The 19005-nt window shown below is 39.3% G+C and overlaps 1 protein-coding gene across 1 annotated transcript; it reads right to left on the bottom strand.

Annotated features, from left to right (window-relative positions):
* Positions 1-10999: 10999 nt before the first annotated feature.
* On the bottom strand, positions 11000-17811 carry tcf19l (transcription factor 19 (SC1), like). The gene is made up of 4 exons (XM_083543319.1): positions 17563-17811; positions 16412-17022; positions 15351-16326; positions 11000-11425 (listed from the first exon to the last, which is right to left on the bottom strand). The coding sequence occupies exons 2-4, from the start codon at positions 16698-16700 to the stop codon at positions 11092-11094; spliced, it is 1599 nt and encodes a 532-aa protein (XP_083399445.1). The 5' UTR covers positions 16701-17022; positions 17563-17811; the 3' UTR covers positions 11000-11091.
* Between the last annotated feature and the right edge of the window lie 1194 nt (positions 17812-19005).

Raw genomic sequence — 19005 nt, forward strand, 5'->3', positions numbered from 1 at the left:
CCTCGGACTGGGGCTCCATGCAAGATCTCACCTCGTGGGGTCTCAATGATCCTAAGGAAGGTGAGAAATCAGCCCAGAACTACACGGGAGGAGCTGGTCAATGACCTGAAAAGAGCTGGGACCACCGTTTCCAAGGTTACTGTTGGTAATACACTAAGACGTCATGGTTTGAAATCATGCATGGCACGGAAGGTTCCCCTGCTTAAACCAACACATGTCCAGGCACGTCTTAAGTTTGCCAATGACCATTTGGATGATCCAGAGCAGTCATGGGAGAAAGTCATGTGGTCAGATGAGACCAAAAAAGAACCTTTGGGTCATAATTCCACTAAACGTGTTTGGAAGAAGAAGAATGATGACCATCCCAAGAACACCATCCCTACTGTGAAGCATGGGGGTGGTAGCATCATGCTTTGGGGGTGTTTTTCTGCACATGGGACAGGGCGACTGCACTGTATCAAGAAGAGGATGACCGGGGCCATGTATTGCGAGATTTTAGGGAACAACCTCATTCCCTCGGTTAGAGCATTAAAGATGGGGCGAGGCTGGGTCTTCCAACATGACAATGACCCGAAGCACACAGGAAAACCAAGGAGTGGCTCTGTAAGAAGCATTTCAAGGTTCTGGCATGGCTTAGCCAGTCTCCAGACCTAAACCCAATAGAGAATCTTTGGAGAAAGCTCAAACTCCATGTTTCCCAGCGACAGGCCAGAAACCTGACTGATCTATAGAAGATCTGTGTGGAGGAGTGGGCCAAAATCCCCCCTGCAGTGTGTGCAAACCTGGTGAAAAACTACAGGAAACGTTTGACCTCTTCAATGCTCTAACTGAGGGAAGGAGGTTGTTCCCCAAAATCTCGCAATACATGGCCCCGGTCATCCTCTCCTTAATACAGTGCAGTCGCCCTGTCCCATGTGCAGAAAAACACCCCCAATGCACCCACAATTGCAAACAAAGGCTACTGTACCAAATATTAACATTGACTTTCTCAGGTGTTCAAATACTTATTTGCAGCTGTATCATACAAATAAATAGTTAAAAAATCATATATTGTGATTTCTGGATTTTTTTTTTAGATTATGTCTCTCAGAGTGGACATGCACCTACGATGAAAATTTCAGACCCCTCCATGATTTCTAAGTGGGAGAACTTGCAAAATAGCAGGGTGTTCAAATACTTATTTTCCTCACTGTATATATATATATATATATATATATATATATATATATATATATATATATATATATATATATATATATATATATATATATATATATATATATATACACACACACACACATACACACACACATACACACAGTGAGGAAAATAAGTATTTGAACACCCTGCTATTTTGCAAGCTCTCTCTCTCTCTCACACTCACACACACACCCCGGCCACTTTATTAGGTACACCTGTCCAACTGCTCGTTAACGCAAATTTCTAATCAGCCAATCACATGGCAGCAACTCAATGCATTTAGGCATGTAGACATGGTCAAGACGATCTGCTGCAGTTCAAACCGAGCGTCAGAATGGGGAAGAAAGGTGATTTAAGTGACTTTGAACGTGGACGTGGCATGGTTGTTGGTGCCAGACGGGCTGGTCTGAGAATTTCAGAAACTAATGCATTAGTACCAATTGCGAGGAATGTTTCCAGTACCTTGTTGATTCTATATCACGAAGGATTAAGGCAGTTCTGAAGGCAAAAGGGGGTCCAACCCGGTACTAGTAAGGTGTACCTAATAAAGTGGCCTGTGTGTGTGTGTGTGTGTGTGTGTGTGTGTGTGTGTGTGTGTGTGTGTGTATATATATATATATATATATATATATATATATATATATATATATATATATATATATATATATATATATATATATATACATACATATATACATACATACATATATACATATACACACATACACTATATATACACATATATATATATATATATATATATATATATATATATACACATACACACACACACACACACACACACACACACAATCCTAAATATTTTAAATCAACTTTAAATGTATTTAGATGTCATAGCTCACTATATACTGTATATAATCGAAAATTTGCTATATACTGTATGCATACATACATACACTATATATAATATAATATATATATATATATATATATATATATATATATATATATATATATATATATATATATATATATATATATATATATATATATAGTGTATAATATATATATATATATATATATATATATATATATATATATATATATATATATATATATATATATATACCGATCCGGTATGAAATTCCGCGACCGATCCGGTATGAAATTCTCATTTGTGATCCGCATATTTATATTTGTATATATATAATGTATGTATGTATGTATATGTGTGTGTGTGTATATATATATATATATATATATATATATATATATATATATATATATAAAAATATGCGGATCACAAATGAGAATTTCATACCGGATCGGTCGAGGCCCGGGTTAACAACGACCACCACAGGTATCGTTAGCCGACAGGGTACCGGTGGAAATTGGGCTACTGTTGGCCGAAGGAGGAGGAGGAGAGGAGGAAGATGTCTACGGAGACGGCAGGGAAAGGAGCAGTGTAGGAGATAGAGGTTCGGGTTGGTACTTTAAATGTTGGTACTATGACGGGTAAAGGGAGAGAGGTAGGTAGGAAAGGTAGATCTGTTGTGTGTTCAGGAGACCAAGTGGAAAGGGAGTAAGGCCAGGAACATTGGAGGTGGGTTTACACTGTTTTATCATGGTGTGGATGGAAAGAGAAATGGTGTAGGGGTGATTATGAAGGAAGAGTACAGTAAGAGTGTAGTGGAGGTGGAGAGTTTCTGATAGGGTGATGATCGTGAAGGTGGAAGTTGAAGGGATGATGATAAATGTCATCAGTGCCTATGCTCCCCAAGTTGGCTGTGAGATGGAGGAGTAGGAAAAATTCTGGAGTGAATTAGATGAAGTGGTAGATGGTGTTCCTAGGAAAGAACGATTGGTGATTAGGGCAGACTTTAATGGGCATGTAGGTGAAGGGAACAGAGGTGATGAGGAGGTGATGGGTAGGTATGGTTTCAAGGAGAGGAATGTGGAAGGGCAAATGGTGGTAGATTTTGCTAAAAGGATGGAAATAGCAGTGGTGAACACTTATTTTAAGAAGAAGGAGGATCATAGGGTGACGTATAAGAGTGGAGGAAGGTGCACACAGGTGGACTATGTGCTATGCAGGAGATGCAACCTGAAGGAGATTGGAGACTGTAAGGTGTTGGCAGGGGACAGTGTAGCTAGACAGCATCGGATGGTAGTCTGTAGGATGGTTTTGGAGGCGAAGAAGAAGAGGAGGAGAGTGAGGACTGAAAGAAGAATAAGATGGTGGAAACTTAAGGAGGAAGAGTGTAGTGTGAGGTTCAGGAAAGAGGTCAGACAGAGGCTCGGTGGTGTTGAAGAGGTGTTGGATGATTGGGCAACTACTGCAGGAGTGATGAGGGAGGCAGCTAGAAAAGTACTTGGTGTGACATCTGGAAATAGAAAGCAAGACAAGGAGACATGGTGGTGGAATGAGGAAGTGCAGGAGAGCATAAGGAGAAAGAGGTTGGCAAAACAAAATTGGGATAGACAGAGTGATGAGAAAAGTAGGCAGGAGTACAAGGAGATGCGGCAGCAGGTAAAGAGGGATGTGGCGAAAGCCAAGGAAAAAGCATATGAGGAGCTGTATGAGAGGCTGGACACTAAGGAAGGAGAAAAGGATTTATACCGATTGGCCAGGCAGGGGGACCGAGCTGGGAAGGATGTACTGCAAGTTAGAGCAGTAAAGGATGGAGAGGGAAATGTCTTGACTAGTGAGGAGAGTGTGTTGAGAAGGTGGAGGGAGTATTTTGAGCAGCTGATGAATGAGGAAAATCAGAGAGAGAGAAGGTTGGACGATGTGGAGTTGGTGAAGCAGGATGTAGATAGGATTAGTAAGGAGGAAGTGAGAGCAGCGATTAAGAGGATGAAGAATGGAAAGTCGGTTGGACCAGATGACATACCGGTAGAAGCGTGGAGATGTTTAGGAGAGATGGCAGTGGAGTTTTTGACCAAGTTGTTTAACAGGATTTTGGAAGGTGAGAAGATGCCTGAGGAATGGAGAAGGAGTGTGCTGGTACCGATCTTCAGGGTGAAAGTTGGACTGCATGAAGGATCCGCCCTGAGCCCTTTCCTGTTTGCAGTGGTGATGGACAGGTTGACGGACGAGGTCAGACAGGAGTCTCCCTGGACTATGATGTTTGCAGATGATATTGTCATTTGTGGTGAGAGTAGGAAGCAGGTTGAGAAGAGCCTGGAGAGGTGGAGATATGCGTTGGAGAGAAGGGGAATGAGAGTCAGTAGGAGTAAGACAGAGTACATGTGTGTGAATAAGAGGGAGGGCAGTGGAGTGATGCGGTTGCAGGGAGAAGAGCTGGAAAAGGTGGGGGAGTTCAGGTACCTGGGGTCAACAGTGCAAAGTAATGGAGAGTGTGTTAGGGAAGTAAATAAAAGAGTGCAGGCAGGGTGGAGTGGGTGGAGAAGAGTGACAGGAGTGATTTGTGATAGTAGGGTATCTGCAAGAATGAAAGGAAAAGTTTATAGGACTGTGGTGAGACCTGCGACGTTGTATGGATTAGAGACAGTGGCATTGAGTAAAAGACAGGAGATGGAGCTGGAGGTGGCAGATCTGAAGATGTTAAGGTTTTCGTTGGGAGTGACGAGGATGGACAAGATTAGAAATAAGTTTATTAGAGGAACAGCGCATGTAGGATGTTTTGGTGACAAGGGGAGGGAGGCGAGATTGAGATGGTTTGGACATGTGCAAAGGAGGGACATGAATTATATTGGTAGAAGAATGCTGAGGATGGAGCCACCAGGAAGGAGGAAAAGAGGACGGCCAAGGAGGAGGTTCATGGATGTAGTAAAGGAAGACATGCAGGTAGTTGGTGTGAAAGAGGCAGATGTAGAGGACAGGGTGGTATGGAGACGGATGATCCGCTGTGGCGACCCCTAATGGGAGCAGCCGAAAGAAGAAGAAGATATATATATATATATACACACACAGTGGGTACGGAAAGTATTCAGACCCCCTTAAATTTTTCACTCTTTGTTATATTGCAGCCATTTGCTAAAATCTTTTAGGTTCATTCTTCTTGCTCATTAATGCACACAAAGCACCCCATACTGACAGAAAAACACAGAATTGTTGACATTGTTGCAGATCTATTAAAAAAGAAAAACTGAAATATCACATGGTCCTAAGTATTCAGACCATTTGCTGTGACACTCATATATTTAACTCAGGTGCTTTCCATTTCTTCTGATCATCCTTGAGATGGTTCTACACCTTCATTTGAGTCCAGCTGTGTTTGATTATACTGATTGGACTTGATTAGGAAAGCCACACACCTGTCTATATAAGACCTTCCAGATCACAATGCATGTCAGAGCAAATGAGAATCATGAGGTCAAAGGAACTGCCTGAAGAGCTCAGGGACAGAATTGTGGCAAGGCACAGATCTGGCCAAGGTTACAAAAAGATTTCTGCTGCACTTAACCCTTATCCAGCCTTCCAGAATCCACCGTTGGGCTGAAAAAAAGTCACTAAGTTTAAGTGCTGTAAAAATATATCAGATCAATATTTTTTTCCACTTTTTTCACTTAAGTCTGTTAATCAAACTCAGTTCTGATCAAAACTACAAAAAAAAATTATCCAGGATTTAAAATTTTTAATTGCCAATTAAATTAGTGACGTCACAAAAATAGGAAAAAACACAAATATTTTATATAAAACGTAATTGTAAACTGGATTTTTTTTAACCATTTATCACAGGCTAGGATGTGTCAAAGATTGGAAAAAAAAATTGACTTTTATGCATGGTTAGTTTTTTTGCAGCATCAGTTTAAATTATTTTGATGATTTTTCCCCATTGACTCCCATTATAACGACATTTTTTCAATTGCTCCAAAATTACATTTTATATGCATGCATTTTTTTAAATCATTTTTGCCCCTCTTTTTAAACAAGTTATATTTGCGTTTTTTACTGTTGACAGGCAGGTTTCGCCAAGAGACCATTAAATAGAGCTGTGGAAAGACCTTCACCCTGAAGTTTGACGATTTGCGTCCTATGGCGATTTCCATTCATTTTCCTATTTTCTGTTTTCGTTTGCAATTTTCTAGTGTTTGTGTGTTGGGTGTGTTTTTATGGGTTTGCACGTGTGTTCCGCGTGCGCGTGCGTGTGTGTGTGTGTGTGTGTGCGCGCGCGCGCGTGCTTTCGTGTGTGCGGAAATTGCGGAAACTAAGATTTCTTTCCACAGCTCTATTTAAATTTTTTTTTTTTTTTTTAGTTTTGATCAGAACTGAGTTTGATTAACAGACTTAAGTGAAAAAAGTGGAAATAAATATTGATCTGATATATTTTTACAGCACTTAAACGTAGTGGCTTTTTTCAGCCCGATCATCATGAAGTGGTGTATTCTTTCTACATTGAAAACTGCTGATGCATCATTTTTCAAAAATCTTTTTTTACAAATTTTCTTACAAAAAATCATTCCATTACCTTCATTATTTAAAGTTATCAAATTAAATAACATTATTTAAAGTTAGCGAATTAAAACATCAAGTGGCTGAAAAAAGCCACAGGGTCGGGTGAGGGTTAAGGTTCCTAAGAGCACAGTGGCCTCCATAATCCTCAAATGGAAGACGTTTGGGACGACCAGAACCCTTCCTAGAGCTGGCCGTCCGGCCAAACTTAGCTATCGGGGGAGAAGAGCCTTGGTGAGAGAGGTAGAGAAGAACCCAAAGATCACTGTGGCTGAGCTCCAGAGATGCAGTCAGGAGATGGGAGAAAGTTGTAGAAAGTCAACCATCACTGCAGCCCTCCACCAGTCGGGGCTTTATGGCAGAGTGGCCCGACGGAAGCCTCTCCTCAGTGTAAGACACATGAAAGCCCGCATGGAGTTTGCTAAAAAACACCTGAAGGACTCCAAGATGGTGAGAAATAAGATTCTCTGGTCTGTTGAGACCAAAATAGAACTTTTTGGCCTTAATTCTAAGCGGTATGTGTGGAGAAAACCAGGCACTGCTCATTACCTGTCCAATACAGTCCCAACAGTGAAGCATGGTGGTGGCAGCATCATGCTGTGGGGGTGTTTTTCAGCCGCAGGGACAGGACGACTGGTTGCAATCGAGGGAAAGATGAATGCGGCCAAGTACAGGGATATCCTGGACAAAAACCTTCTCCAGAGTGCTCTGGACCTCAGACTGGGCCGAAGGTTTACCTTCCAACAAGACAATGACCCTAAGCACACAGCTAAAATAACGAAGGAGTGGCTTCCATGACAGAACTCCGTGACTGTTCTTGAATGGCCCAGCCAGAGCCCTGACTTAAACCCAATTGAGCATCTCTGGAGAGACCTAAAAATGGCTGTCCACCAACGTTTACCATCCAACCTGACAGAACTGGAGAGGACCTGCAAGGAGGAATGGCAGAGGATCCCCAAATCCAGGTGTGAAAGACTTGTTGCATCTTTCCCAAAAAGACTCCTGGCTGTATTAGATCAAAAGGGGGCTTCTACTAAATACTGAGCAAAGGGTCTGAATACTTAGGACCATGTGATATTTCAGTTTTTCTTTTTTAATAAATCTGCAACAATGTCAACAATTCTCTGTTTTTCTGTCAGTATAAGGTGCTATGTGTACATTCATGAGGAAGAAGAATGAACCTAAATGATTTTAGCAAATGGCTGCAATATAACAGTGAAAAATGTAAGGGGGTCTGAATGCTTTCAGTACCCCCTGTATATATATATATATGTATATATAAACGTCTATGTGCATTTTCTTTGGACATCATTAAAAATAAAAAAGTTACACTAAACTTTACAAATTCTAAAAGATAGATAAACCAATAAACACTAAAAAGCAATTTTGTGTGTACGGATGATGGGTCCTTGTGTTTTCTTTGGCAATCTTTCTAAAAAATATATAAGTAATCGATCAGATCATTCTTTAACACACAGTATCTTTTTATAGGTTTTTATTTCCATTCAGTTTTATTTTAGTCCCTGATTTCCCCTTCATGACAAACATCAAATTTAGCAAAAAAGAACTGCATATAGTCATCTTAGGTAAAGCAATAAAGACAGTAAAAAAAATAAAATAAAATAAAAAAAAAGATGCACATTTAAACTACAGCACGTATACTAGCCTTAAATAGCCACCTCATAGGCAAGAAAATCATAAATTAATAAGCTACGTGAATGCTCCGAAAAACATCCTCGAGAGTGTAACACAATGTAATAATATATGACGAGCTAGCTAATTGGGTTAACACAGACTAATTTAAAAAGTATTATTACATTTATTATAATTTTTTTTTATCCTCTAAATAAGCTAAAGTTGTTATCAACAAACTGGGGTAGACGACAGTACATTCAATTTGCAGAGTAATTTCGCTTTTTATTTAGCTTGTGTTCATCGGTTTCCACCTCCATGTCCACCTCCAAAGTCATGCACATGTAACAAGATCAACTATTATTAAAAATATCTTATAAACCAAATTAAACACGTTTTGTTGGGTTTTTTCCTGTTACTATTAACAAAGATCTAGCAGTTGATTTTGTCCACCCCTGCACCTGCTAACAGTTAGTAGAGCTTACACACACTATTATAAAAAAAAAAAAACTATTAAGAGAAATATGTCTCCAGAGAAAATGTCATGCACTGACAAAACGTTTCTGCTAAAGAACAGCATAATTTGCTGCTCTTTGCATGTAGCCTTAAGTCAGTGTTGTAGTATTCACCAGTAGAACACAAACTATTTCCTGGAAGACTTTAAGTCTGCTTGATTAGCACATAATATTACACATTTAAGATCTGAGCTGCCTGTAGCTTTTTTCTGTACGACTGTAGCTTTTAATAGCTATTAAAAATCTCAGCAAAAAAAATTAAACAACCAAAAAACCCCAGAAAAACTGCAAAAGAATTTCCTCTGACAGATTTAATTACTTTTTAAGGTTTCCTTTTGAAACTGTGCTCACTTGGCTTCACAGATGGATAAATCCTAATAATATCAGTACACATAGTTGCAGAGTTTCATTCAATTTTATATAGTTAGAAAAATATAGTTGGTCTTAATCAGAAAATAACTGCTTATTAACGAATAGATGCAACTTTATGCCCTGCATTTGATATACAGTACAATACTTAATACATAATTTGATAAACCGTCAAAAAAACCACAATGCCCATTAAAACAAATATAACTTACTCACACAGGACTTGATTGTGTATCATGTGGGTGAGAAGCAGAAAATCCCAAAAGCATAAAATACCTGCTCAATACAGTAGGCACAATGGGGTAGATGAAATTCGACCAATAAGATGCATTGCAAACCTCAACATCTGGACCCAGTAAGCAGCCACCTGCAAGTCATCATCAATACCTTCATATACTGCTTAAATCAGGGGGCTCCAGTGGAATCGGTTCTAATGCACTGGTCCCCAAACCTGATGCTGAAGGAGAAACTTACAAAAGGAATAAGCAGGGTTTAAATTTTTGTATTCAGTGCATCAACATCCTCGAGCAAGAAATATTATGCTTTAAAGCAATGGGTGTCTAAACTGCTGAATCCTTTATGGTGGAACAGAAAGCTAAACAAGATACTAATGAATAAGAAAAATAACTGTAGCCAGGAAACATGTCAGAAGTTATAAAAAATTTGGTCAGACAATAAGGACAATTTTTTTTTTTTTTTTTTTATGACTGTTTCAGGCAATGGAGTGAGTCAAAGTCACCTTTGAAGGAAGTAGAAAGCCAAAAGTGCCCTCTCTACATTACACAAAAATTGCTTGTGTGCTCACTGATGCCTAGCTTCAGGGAAACCAACTTGCAGAAGATAGTGCTAATAGAGTGGAACAGCGAGGCGAAAGTGGAACCCGTTGCTAATGTGGTCAACTCATTGTCAAACGCTGTTCACCTCAATAGTCAAGCAGGGGATCACAATCTTGTTGGAGTACCTCAATTTCTTACAATCCAATCCAGGAGGTTGATCTGAACAGGCTATTCCAGGAGAAGTGCTTTATCCTTGTGATTTGCTGAGGTATACTGTTGCCTTGCAGCTATGCCAGGTTCTGCAAGGTCTTGAGCAATCATCTGCAAAAACCTTCACAAAGCCAGGTGTGTTGATTTTTATCCTGGACCTTATAGCAATCTGTCCCCTGGCATTTAGGGTCAATAAAATAAAATGCTAGTTAGGCAACTTCCGCTTAATGAACACTAAATATGCCCTTTAAACCGGTGAGGGTCTGGAAGGTTCAGAAGTGCAGAAGGCATATATAACCATCTCATTAGTCAGTTCCCAAATTTGGTGAAGCCCTTGATGTAGAGCACTCAAACGAGAGCAAATACAGATGTTAAGAACCACACCTGGAGTTTATCTGGCGATGAACCAGTTTTCCACCTGCAGTGCTGAAAACACTGTGCTGAGAAAGAGTTCTACTGTTTATCAGTAAAGCGCAGAGACAGTTAGAGCACAGTACGACTGAATTGCTTAATATATAATTGTCATTTAAATAAATAATGTCAAAGTGGTAGGCAGCACAGACCTAAAACATGATCTTGTACACCTAAATTTATTTTGTATTTTGGAAAAAAATAAGGTGCAAATGCAAGCAAAGCCCAGACTGCTAAATCTTTAATATTTTACTGGTATTATCATGAACGATAGATTACTGGTGATTTTCTGCATAATTCTCATATATCCGGGCGATTCTTGAAAATATTAAGTGATTAACATCCTTTGATTTGCAGAAACATGCAGCAGACTTTTTTGAGCTGCCGAAAGCGTTGTGACCTTAAAGACACATTCGCCCGCTTCTGAATCTGATCATAATGCTTTAAAGCTTAGTGTATTACCTGAAAGCTGTCTGATGTTTAAAAATAAGTAGCTGAGGCAGTCAAAACAGCAAAGGTTTTATTGCTTCAATATGCATCTTGAAGGAGAACTGCTTCTGTACGACTAGCCTTTTTTAATTACCATTCGTGGAGCCACTCAGCGGCAGCCGCAGTGGAATTCAGCGCTAGGATCAAGCAGGAAGGTGGCCCGGTTACGGTCGTTTGGAAGGCAGTCCAAGTGATACCAGGCATCACAGTCATCACACTGCACCCACTGCACCGTCTCCTGCTGTGGCAGACGACAACAAACCGAAGCACATGGCTCGACACACTGCGCGGCCCTCATTTCTTCTTCATCGTCATCTTCATCCTCTGAGGAAGACGATGTGGAAGACGATGAGGATGAGGAGCTAGATGACGACGACGAGGACGCAGGAGATGGAAGGGAAAGCTGTGGTGGTGGATGTTTCCTGGGTCTACCACGTCGTCTACTGCAATGGTAAAAAGAATACACACAAGTAAATTATACATGAAAGGCATTAACAATTTCAAAAAAGATCAAAACAGACCAAGAGAGACTTAAATACAACTAGGTCACCTTAAATATTAAAAAGAGAGCTGCAAGAAAAGATCTGCAGGGTCCAAGCACTCTTTGCAATAGTTTCCTCTGACAGACAGTTCTTGACAAAAACACATTAAAGGACCATAAATTAACACTTATCAAGTTTAGTGTTTTACAATTGTGTGTAAAATACCTGCAAAAAACTTAAGCCAACCAATTTTAATTAAATCATTCATGAATGGTTAATGTATCTACCTATGACTTTGATTTACACATTAAAAGTTACATTTAAAAAGAAATACAAAAATGAAAAATCAAGACTTATGAAGCATTTACTTTACTTACTATTTTGATCAAAAGGTACAGGATCTTTGTTGGTATCTTTAATACTGAAGCTTACAGAAGGGGATAGAGCTTTCTCTAACAAAACCCCACAGCTATAGAACACCCTTTCAATTATTGTTATTATACAGACTGAAAAAGAAATTGGAGCAGAGGCTAAGTGATAATGCTGCTTTGTGTCCCAGACTGAAAAAGAAATTGGAGCAGAGGCTAAGTGATAATGCTGCTTTGTGTCCCAGGGTGCCATAATGTTCACATTCTACCTTTTAGTTATGCTGTAAATTAGTCCTTCCAGAGTCATTGTACATCCATAAGTATTTGGACATGATTTTCATAATTTTGCCTCTGTATACAATAAAATAAGTTAAAGTCAGTCAATATGTGATTAAAGTGTAGATTTTTAGCTTTGATTCAAAAGGTTTAACAAAAAAAAAGTGCTTTAAATTTAGAGGGTTCACTTTAACATGCAAAACACTGACAACAAGAACAGAGTGGACACAATAAACTGCTATTAAACATCTGAAAAGCCTGCTTAGCTCTGGAATAAGGTACTTGGACAAACCTAGAAACCAAGATTAAGCAGTAGCAGAATTATAGAAAGAGAAAGCTAGCTAGGGCTTACAAAAGGATATCACAATCTGTCAAACGTGGCAGTGTTATGGCATGGGGATATTTAGCTGCCAGTGGAACTGGGTCACTGATGATATACTATACTATATATAACTATACTGATGATTGCTGACAGAAGGCGCAAGATACATTCTGAAGTATAAAGGGTTGCAAAATATCGCAAAGCTGATAAGACAGTGCTTCACATTAGAGCTGGAGAACAAATCAAAACAAACTGTTAAAACAACCCAGAAGATTAAGGCAAATAAATAAAATATTATTGGAGTTGCCTGACCTTAACATTTTTTGTTTAGTTTTTTTCTAGAGCCCATGAAAAAAGGTAAGTTAATAAAAATAAACTGTGCAAAAAGATGGCTGCAATTAAATATTTTTGCTTCAACCACTCCAATCACACTTTGCTTGCTGACTTTTAAATTTACTGTTCAAATACTTGGATTTAGCTGTACATCCTCTTAAACAACTAGAGAAGAGCATAAGGTGTCATTTTATTCTCTAATAAGATACCAATAAGTTTGAATGTGTTTGCTGGACCTTCCTGATCCACCCTCAAGCCCAGTTTCTGAACAGTTCACACTCAGGTCCCAATAACTGAACAGTTCATAACTTCAGCATGTTTATTTTAACATACATAGTACTTGTTGACTTTAGTTTATACAGAGTCTAGTTATATAACATAAATTACTTATAATTACACTATCTGGTGCCACCAAAAATAGGACCAAATAATTGTATTTAGGAAAGGCTTTGCATATTTTATCTATAATTTCCTGCATTTAATTATGAATTACAAAGAGCTGGATGCTAGGGTCTCTAAAAGTAGTAGTCATTTAATAATCCTGTAAAAAGTTTTTTTTTTTTTTTTTCTTTTTTTTTTTTTGGGGGGGGGGGGGGGGGCATTAGAATATTTGTAATTTTTGCAACAACAAAAAAAAAGCTGTAAGAAATCATTTGGCATTTTATGGACATAGATCTATGTATCATATCTGAAATGTCTGCCAATGGTCTGAAGGGCTAGAGCCTAATGGTCTTTATTCACTGCATTTTATTTTTAAAGCTGCTGCAATTTTAATTTCAATACATGATAATACACTCCATATACCCTCCAATCTGGCCTCCACAACCTTCTACAAATCAAAACTATGCCAAAAGAGCAGTATTCCGTCTTTTCTCCCCAATAATACTTATAATGCTCAAAAGATTTAAACTGTCCGAAATTACATCATACCCACTGCAAGTCATGTTCACTTCAACCTTACACAGTTTCATTTTCATTACTGTAAGATAAAATCGACCAGTGCATGTCCACATTGGAGAACATTAGACACAAACGTATTTAACATCAGGAATCTAGAATATATTGGAGTAAACGGCTGTAAAACTAGATATCAGATCTAAACACTTAAATAATATTAACAATAATTAGGAAGTATTTAAATACTATAGGGCAGGGGTCACCAACATGGCCCACAAGTACCACATGAGTAGCCTGCAGGCCTTTTCTAAAAATAGCTGTTTCCTACTTTGTTAAATCATTGTTGATAATTATGAGAAATCATCAACATGATCAGTGTCTTCACATAGATGAATATCACTAACTAATAATAATAACATAATAAAGGTAAAGATAAATATATTATATATATAATAAAGGTAAATTGAGCAAATTTGTTATTTTAGATCAAACTGAAAACTGTGTATTAAACTGGAGCCCTTCACATTAATCGGTACCCAAGAAGTAGCTCTTAGTTTCAAAAAGTTTGGTGACCCCTGCTCTAGGGTCTGTCACTGCAAATGAGACATATACATACATATACGTACGTACATTTTATATATACACACACATACGTATGTACATACATACATACATACACACACACACACACACACACACACACACATCTTTTTGCTGTAGATTCACATAAAATCTACCATCAAGCTGATTTTTTGCAACTTTACCCAACTACTGATCAACATTTTGAAAACAATAGAAACTCACTTTCGCTGTCTTTTTGGCTAGTTGTTATGGGCGATAATATGTAGGATTCACAAGTGATAATCCCACAGCTAGACTTTACAGGATTTCAATGTACAAAGTGGAGGCAAGTTATCGCCTGATATGAAGCAGTAAAATAGTATAATGCACACTAATGCTGTGGATCACCACTGTTGTCTGCAGTGCAAAAGTACCTGGATAAAAATTACAGTTCATTTTCGTTAGTTAGATTTAGAATTGTGCTGCTCCAAATCTTTTTCAGTGATGAAGTAGTGCCAAAAGATTACATTACTTTTAATACGGGTTTTACTAGTTATTAGGTTAAGAATGTCACATAGTAATAAGGACATGGTGTTCTCCTTGTCTTCTCATTATAGTTTTCTTTCATTATTGTTCTTCATTAGTTTAATAATTTCCATTATTACTTCTCCGGTTCATCAAATTCATGTGCCTTCAGCCCCTTTGTTAAAATCACGATATTCACCATATAATTATCACAATAATCCTGCATTTACCTCAGTAAGGTTATTAGAAAATGTTTACAATAGCCATCTCACTGTATGGAACTGGAACTGTTATTATGGGGCATATGGCTACAGAAGAACCTCATTGATTGTAAACTCTGTTAAAACTGACTGCAAGTACCTGTGTTTAACTCATGTGCTGCTTCCAGCCAATAAGAATCCAGTATTAAGGCTAATCTATATCTTTTGAGATTTGTAGGTAAAATGGAAAGTATAGTGAGAATGAAGCGTAGACGCTAGAACGTGTGCTGAATTGTTGAATCAGAGCCTGATTTGAATCTTTAAGCCAGAAAAATGTTAGTAAAATATGAACTCCTTACTACGCAAAATGATCATGGATAAATTTAGTTTAACTTTAGCTGTACCTAGTGCTGGCGTGAAAGCGGGCGGCGTGTCCCCTCAGCACTTTGTTTGGCCGTGATGGTGGAGAGGCCAGCTGATAGTTTTCACCTCCTACGAGCAGTGAAGAACATAATGGAGTGCTGTTTGCTCTTCTCCTGCCACGAGGCGCTGAAGAGCAGCGCTTCTGCTGACGGCATCCCATCAGACTGACACTTTTGCTGTGGGCTGTATTCTCATTGTCACGCTTTAGGATCAGGGTAAATGACGGATGACCATGTTTCCCGTTGTTCAGCTGATTAAAAACCACAGTGTTTTGCTTGGACAGGACCGGCCTGGTATCAAGTTGCGGCCTTATACTTGACTCCATATTGGACAGTGGAGACTGGAATATATCTGACTCTGACTTGTACAGGCGTCTTCTTTTGCCAGCTTTGGCTTTCCATGCTTCCTCCACCCCGGTTTTGCAGACATCTTGGTCTTCCACACTGTCGTCTTCCAAAAGCACTGTGTGCGCTGATTTGCGGCGACTTTTGGATGATGGCGGGATGGACTTTGCGGTCTCTCGACTGTCCGAAAGAGAAGGAGGAGTTGAAGGAGGGACCAGACTTTGAAATGAAGGGTTGTCAGCAGAGTTTAGAGTCAAGCCAGCAGTTTTGTCACTCTTTTTGAAGGTCCAGCAGCTCCCGTTGATCTTACTAAGGCTGCCGATGGAGTTGAGAATGACTGTGGCTTTGTTGATGGACAACTTAGAAATGTCAAGGCCGGGCTCTTGTTTGCAATCCAAGCTCGTTCTGATCCGGTTATTGATATTGGACGAGAAGGAGTTCGCCTTCGGGACAGTTATGGCGTCAAACTCCTGTGGACTCACCCTGACCTTTTGAAATAGGAAGTAGAATTCTGGCCTTCCTTGCACTGTTTGGCCACCAAAGGTTAGTGTGTCGCCATCAAATATCTCCAACAGGACACCTGACTCAATCCGGACATCATTTACCCATGTACCTGATATCAACGACAATAAGTTGATCAGTTAATGACACATTGACAGCATATCAAATATATAAAAGCACGGATCCAAAACACCAACCATAGCTGCTTCGGTCCCTCACTTGGACCTTCCATCCGTCCTCTCCTGCAGCGTCGCTCTGTTTTTCAGCATGCAGCTCGGCATGTACACGCGAAACACTTGGCGACTCCAGGGTGACGTCGCACAACTCCGCCAGCCTGCCCAACCTGAACACAGAGTGCGCGAGTGCTGGCCGGAACGTGTACAAATCATGGGATGAGTCCAAAACGGCACCGGACTGGTGGCTGTTTGCATGACTTGACGAGCCTATTCTTAACAACTGGAAGCAGGGTTGGATTCCAGGGAACATGTCTGCACAGTTTTGGACAGAACACACAGAACTGCGTACAGAATTACGGCCCTTACGACATCGTAGACTTTCTGTTCTCGTTAAATGTCAAATTTGGGAGTCGTGCAACATTGTGCACAAGCGTTAATCTGCGTAGCAACGTATTAAGGTACGCCAGGAAAGGGGAAGGTCATTCAAAATCACGACCCTTACGACATTGTAGAGTTTCTTTTCCTGTTAAATATAAAATTTATACGAAGTTTTACAACATTGCATAAACGTTTTTATCTGCATAATCAAGGTATGTAATAAATGAGCCTGCTGTGTCATTCAGATGATCATCCTGGGAAGGAAACAAAACAAATAACTTAAAAACAGTAAAAAGAAAATATGAAAACAATTAATGCACAATGTATGTATAAGGGCATTAAGTTAAAATACATAACTTAGTAGTTTTATGTATACCATAAATAACAATTCATTATTTATATTGTTCAATACTACTTCTGATGCAAAGCTGGTGTACTAGTGATGTTCAGCTGAGACTTAGCTTAGCTTCTGTTCCTATTCTAGTCTTATTGTTTAGCACCATGGGCTAGTGCTTTAGCTAGAACGCTAGAAGAAATGTCCGAACCTTGGTATTCCATGAACCTAATGTCCCATTACAAGTAAAAACCACACTACTGTTTTAGTTTCTTTTTAATATCTACATAATCTGGTTTTATGAATATGAGGAGCGGCCGCGCGTGCAGCTTGAACGCCGCCGAACAAACAGGAAACTCCGAAGGGAACGCGCTAAACACTGCAAGCCCGCATTAACTCCGGAAAAACATTTATATACGAGTTTCCTTCGAGCAAAACAGTTTAAAGGACCATGACATACCAGAAATATGTCCCCGGATTACTGCAAACGTGAACATTATGCATCTAGTCGCGTCCTTTCACTTTTTTCGGGGGCGATTTCTTCGCAGGAAGTGCTTTGAAATTTGGCGCGCCGGGCTCCTTGCGCGAGATTGAACGTCACTTCCGGCTTGGCTGGCGCGAACGTTATTCATTTCTATATAGAGTGTGTTTTCATTTTGTCATCAGTGAGATATTCTATAGTGTTTTACATCCGAAACAATCAAGATATCCTGTATCAGAATGTTGCTGAGTTTTTCCTCTCAATACAGAACCAAATGTATAAGTGGTGGGGTTTTGATCAAGCTCCACCTACATGGGCGGAGTCTATTCATTCGGCTGATCCCTCGGACGCGGGAAATTACAGCTCAAGTCAAGTTAAGCCACGTCAAGTCAAGCAGGCTGTCATTGTCAATCCAACCATATACCGCAGTGATCCCCATTTTGAGTCACAAACCAGTTTCAGGCAAGACCATACCTAATAACGTGCACATCACTTATCACTCTTATACATTGGGGATGGATTTGGAATTATTAATATTAATATTAATATTATTATAAAGCAAGTCTACTACAATGGCTTAGGACTGCAGTTTTCATGAGCATTTATGCCCCATCACTAAACAATTCACCTCAGCAATGACAAAACTATAATGAATTGACACCAAAGTGCCACCCAGATGAGGTTGGGTTCCCCTTTTGAGGCTGGTTCTTCTCAATCCTGGAAGTTTGTCCTTGCCACTGCCACCACTGGCTCACCTTTTAGAGATAAACTTATAGGGGCTTAAAGGCACTAAACTAATAAATTCACATTTGATTAACTCTGTAAAGCTGCTTTGGGACAATGTCCAATGTCCAATAAAACTGAATTGAAAGGATATCACATTACTATTATACCAATGGCAGGCTATCAAGGCCAGCAAAGCCTTCTCTGCCGACTCCATCAGAATCACTGATTTACGTTTTAATATATTTTTGTCTATGGATATTTATTACATTATTCTCAATAGACTATTCTATTAATTTTATAGTTTTTCTCTGTGTAAGTTAAGATTGGAGTTTCTATCCAATTAGATTTCAGCCATCACATCATGTGTTGCCAGGGTCAAAGGTATCTATCTGCCGTAAGCCCTTCACAGTCAGCACCTGCGGGCTCCATGAGCGTAAACCACGTTGCTTAAAGCTGTTGCTTTAACCGAACAATTTGACGACTTAGAAGCCCTGTAGAAGGTGTCCAATCATGTCAGCATTTTTAAATCTTTTGATTGGATGGTCAAATATAGTTGTATGAATTTATGGGGTCATAATGATGGTATTAAGAGGTGGATTGACTCAGGTCAGGTGGATTGACTTTAGTGGTGATGATACCACTGAATGCCTAGGAGTAAATAACACGGCCTGCCACTGTAATATACATATATGTTGT

The sequence above is a fragment of the Silurus aristotelis genome (assembly GCF_946808225.1).
Source record: "Silurus aristotelis genome assembly, chromosome: 6".
Lineage (NCBI taxonomy): Eukaryota > Metazoa > Chordata > Actinopteri > Siluriformes > Siluridae > Silurus > Silurus aristotelis.

Coding starts and splice junctions, on each gene's coding strand:
- tcf19l (XM_083543319.1), bottom strand. CDS start 16,700: ATGTTCCCTGGAATCCAACCCTGCTTCCAGTTGTTAAGAATAGGCTCG. Junction 16,327..16,411: donor GAGGGACCGAAGCAGCTATG/GTTGGTGTTTTG, acceptor CGTTGATATCAG/GTACATGGGTAAATGATGTC. Junction 11,426..15,350: donor CGCTTTCACGCCAGCACTAG/GTACAGCTAAAG, acceptor TTACCATTGCAG/TAGACGACGTGGTAGACCCA.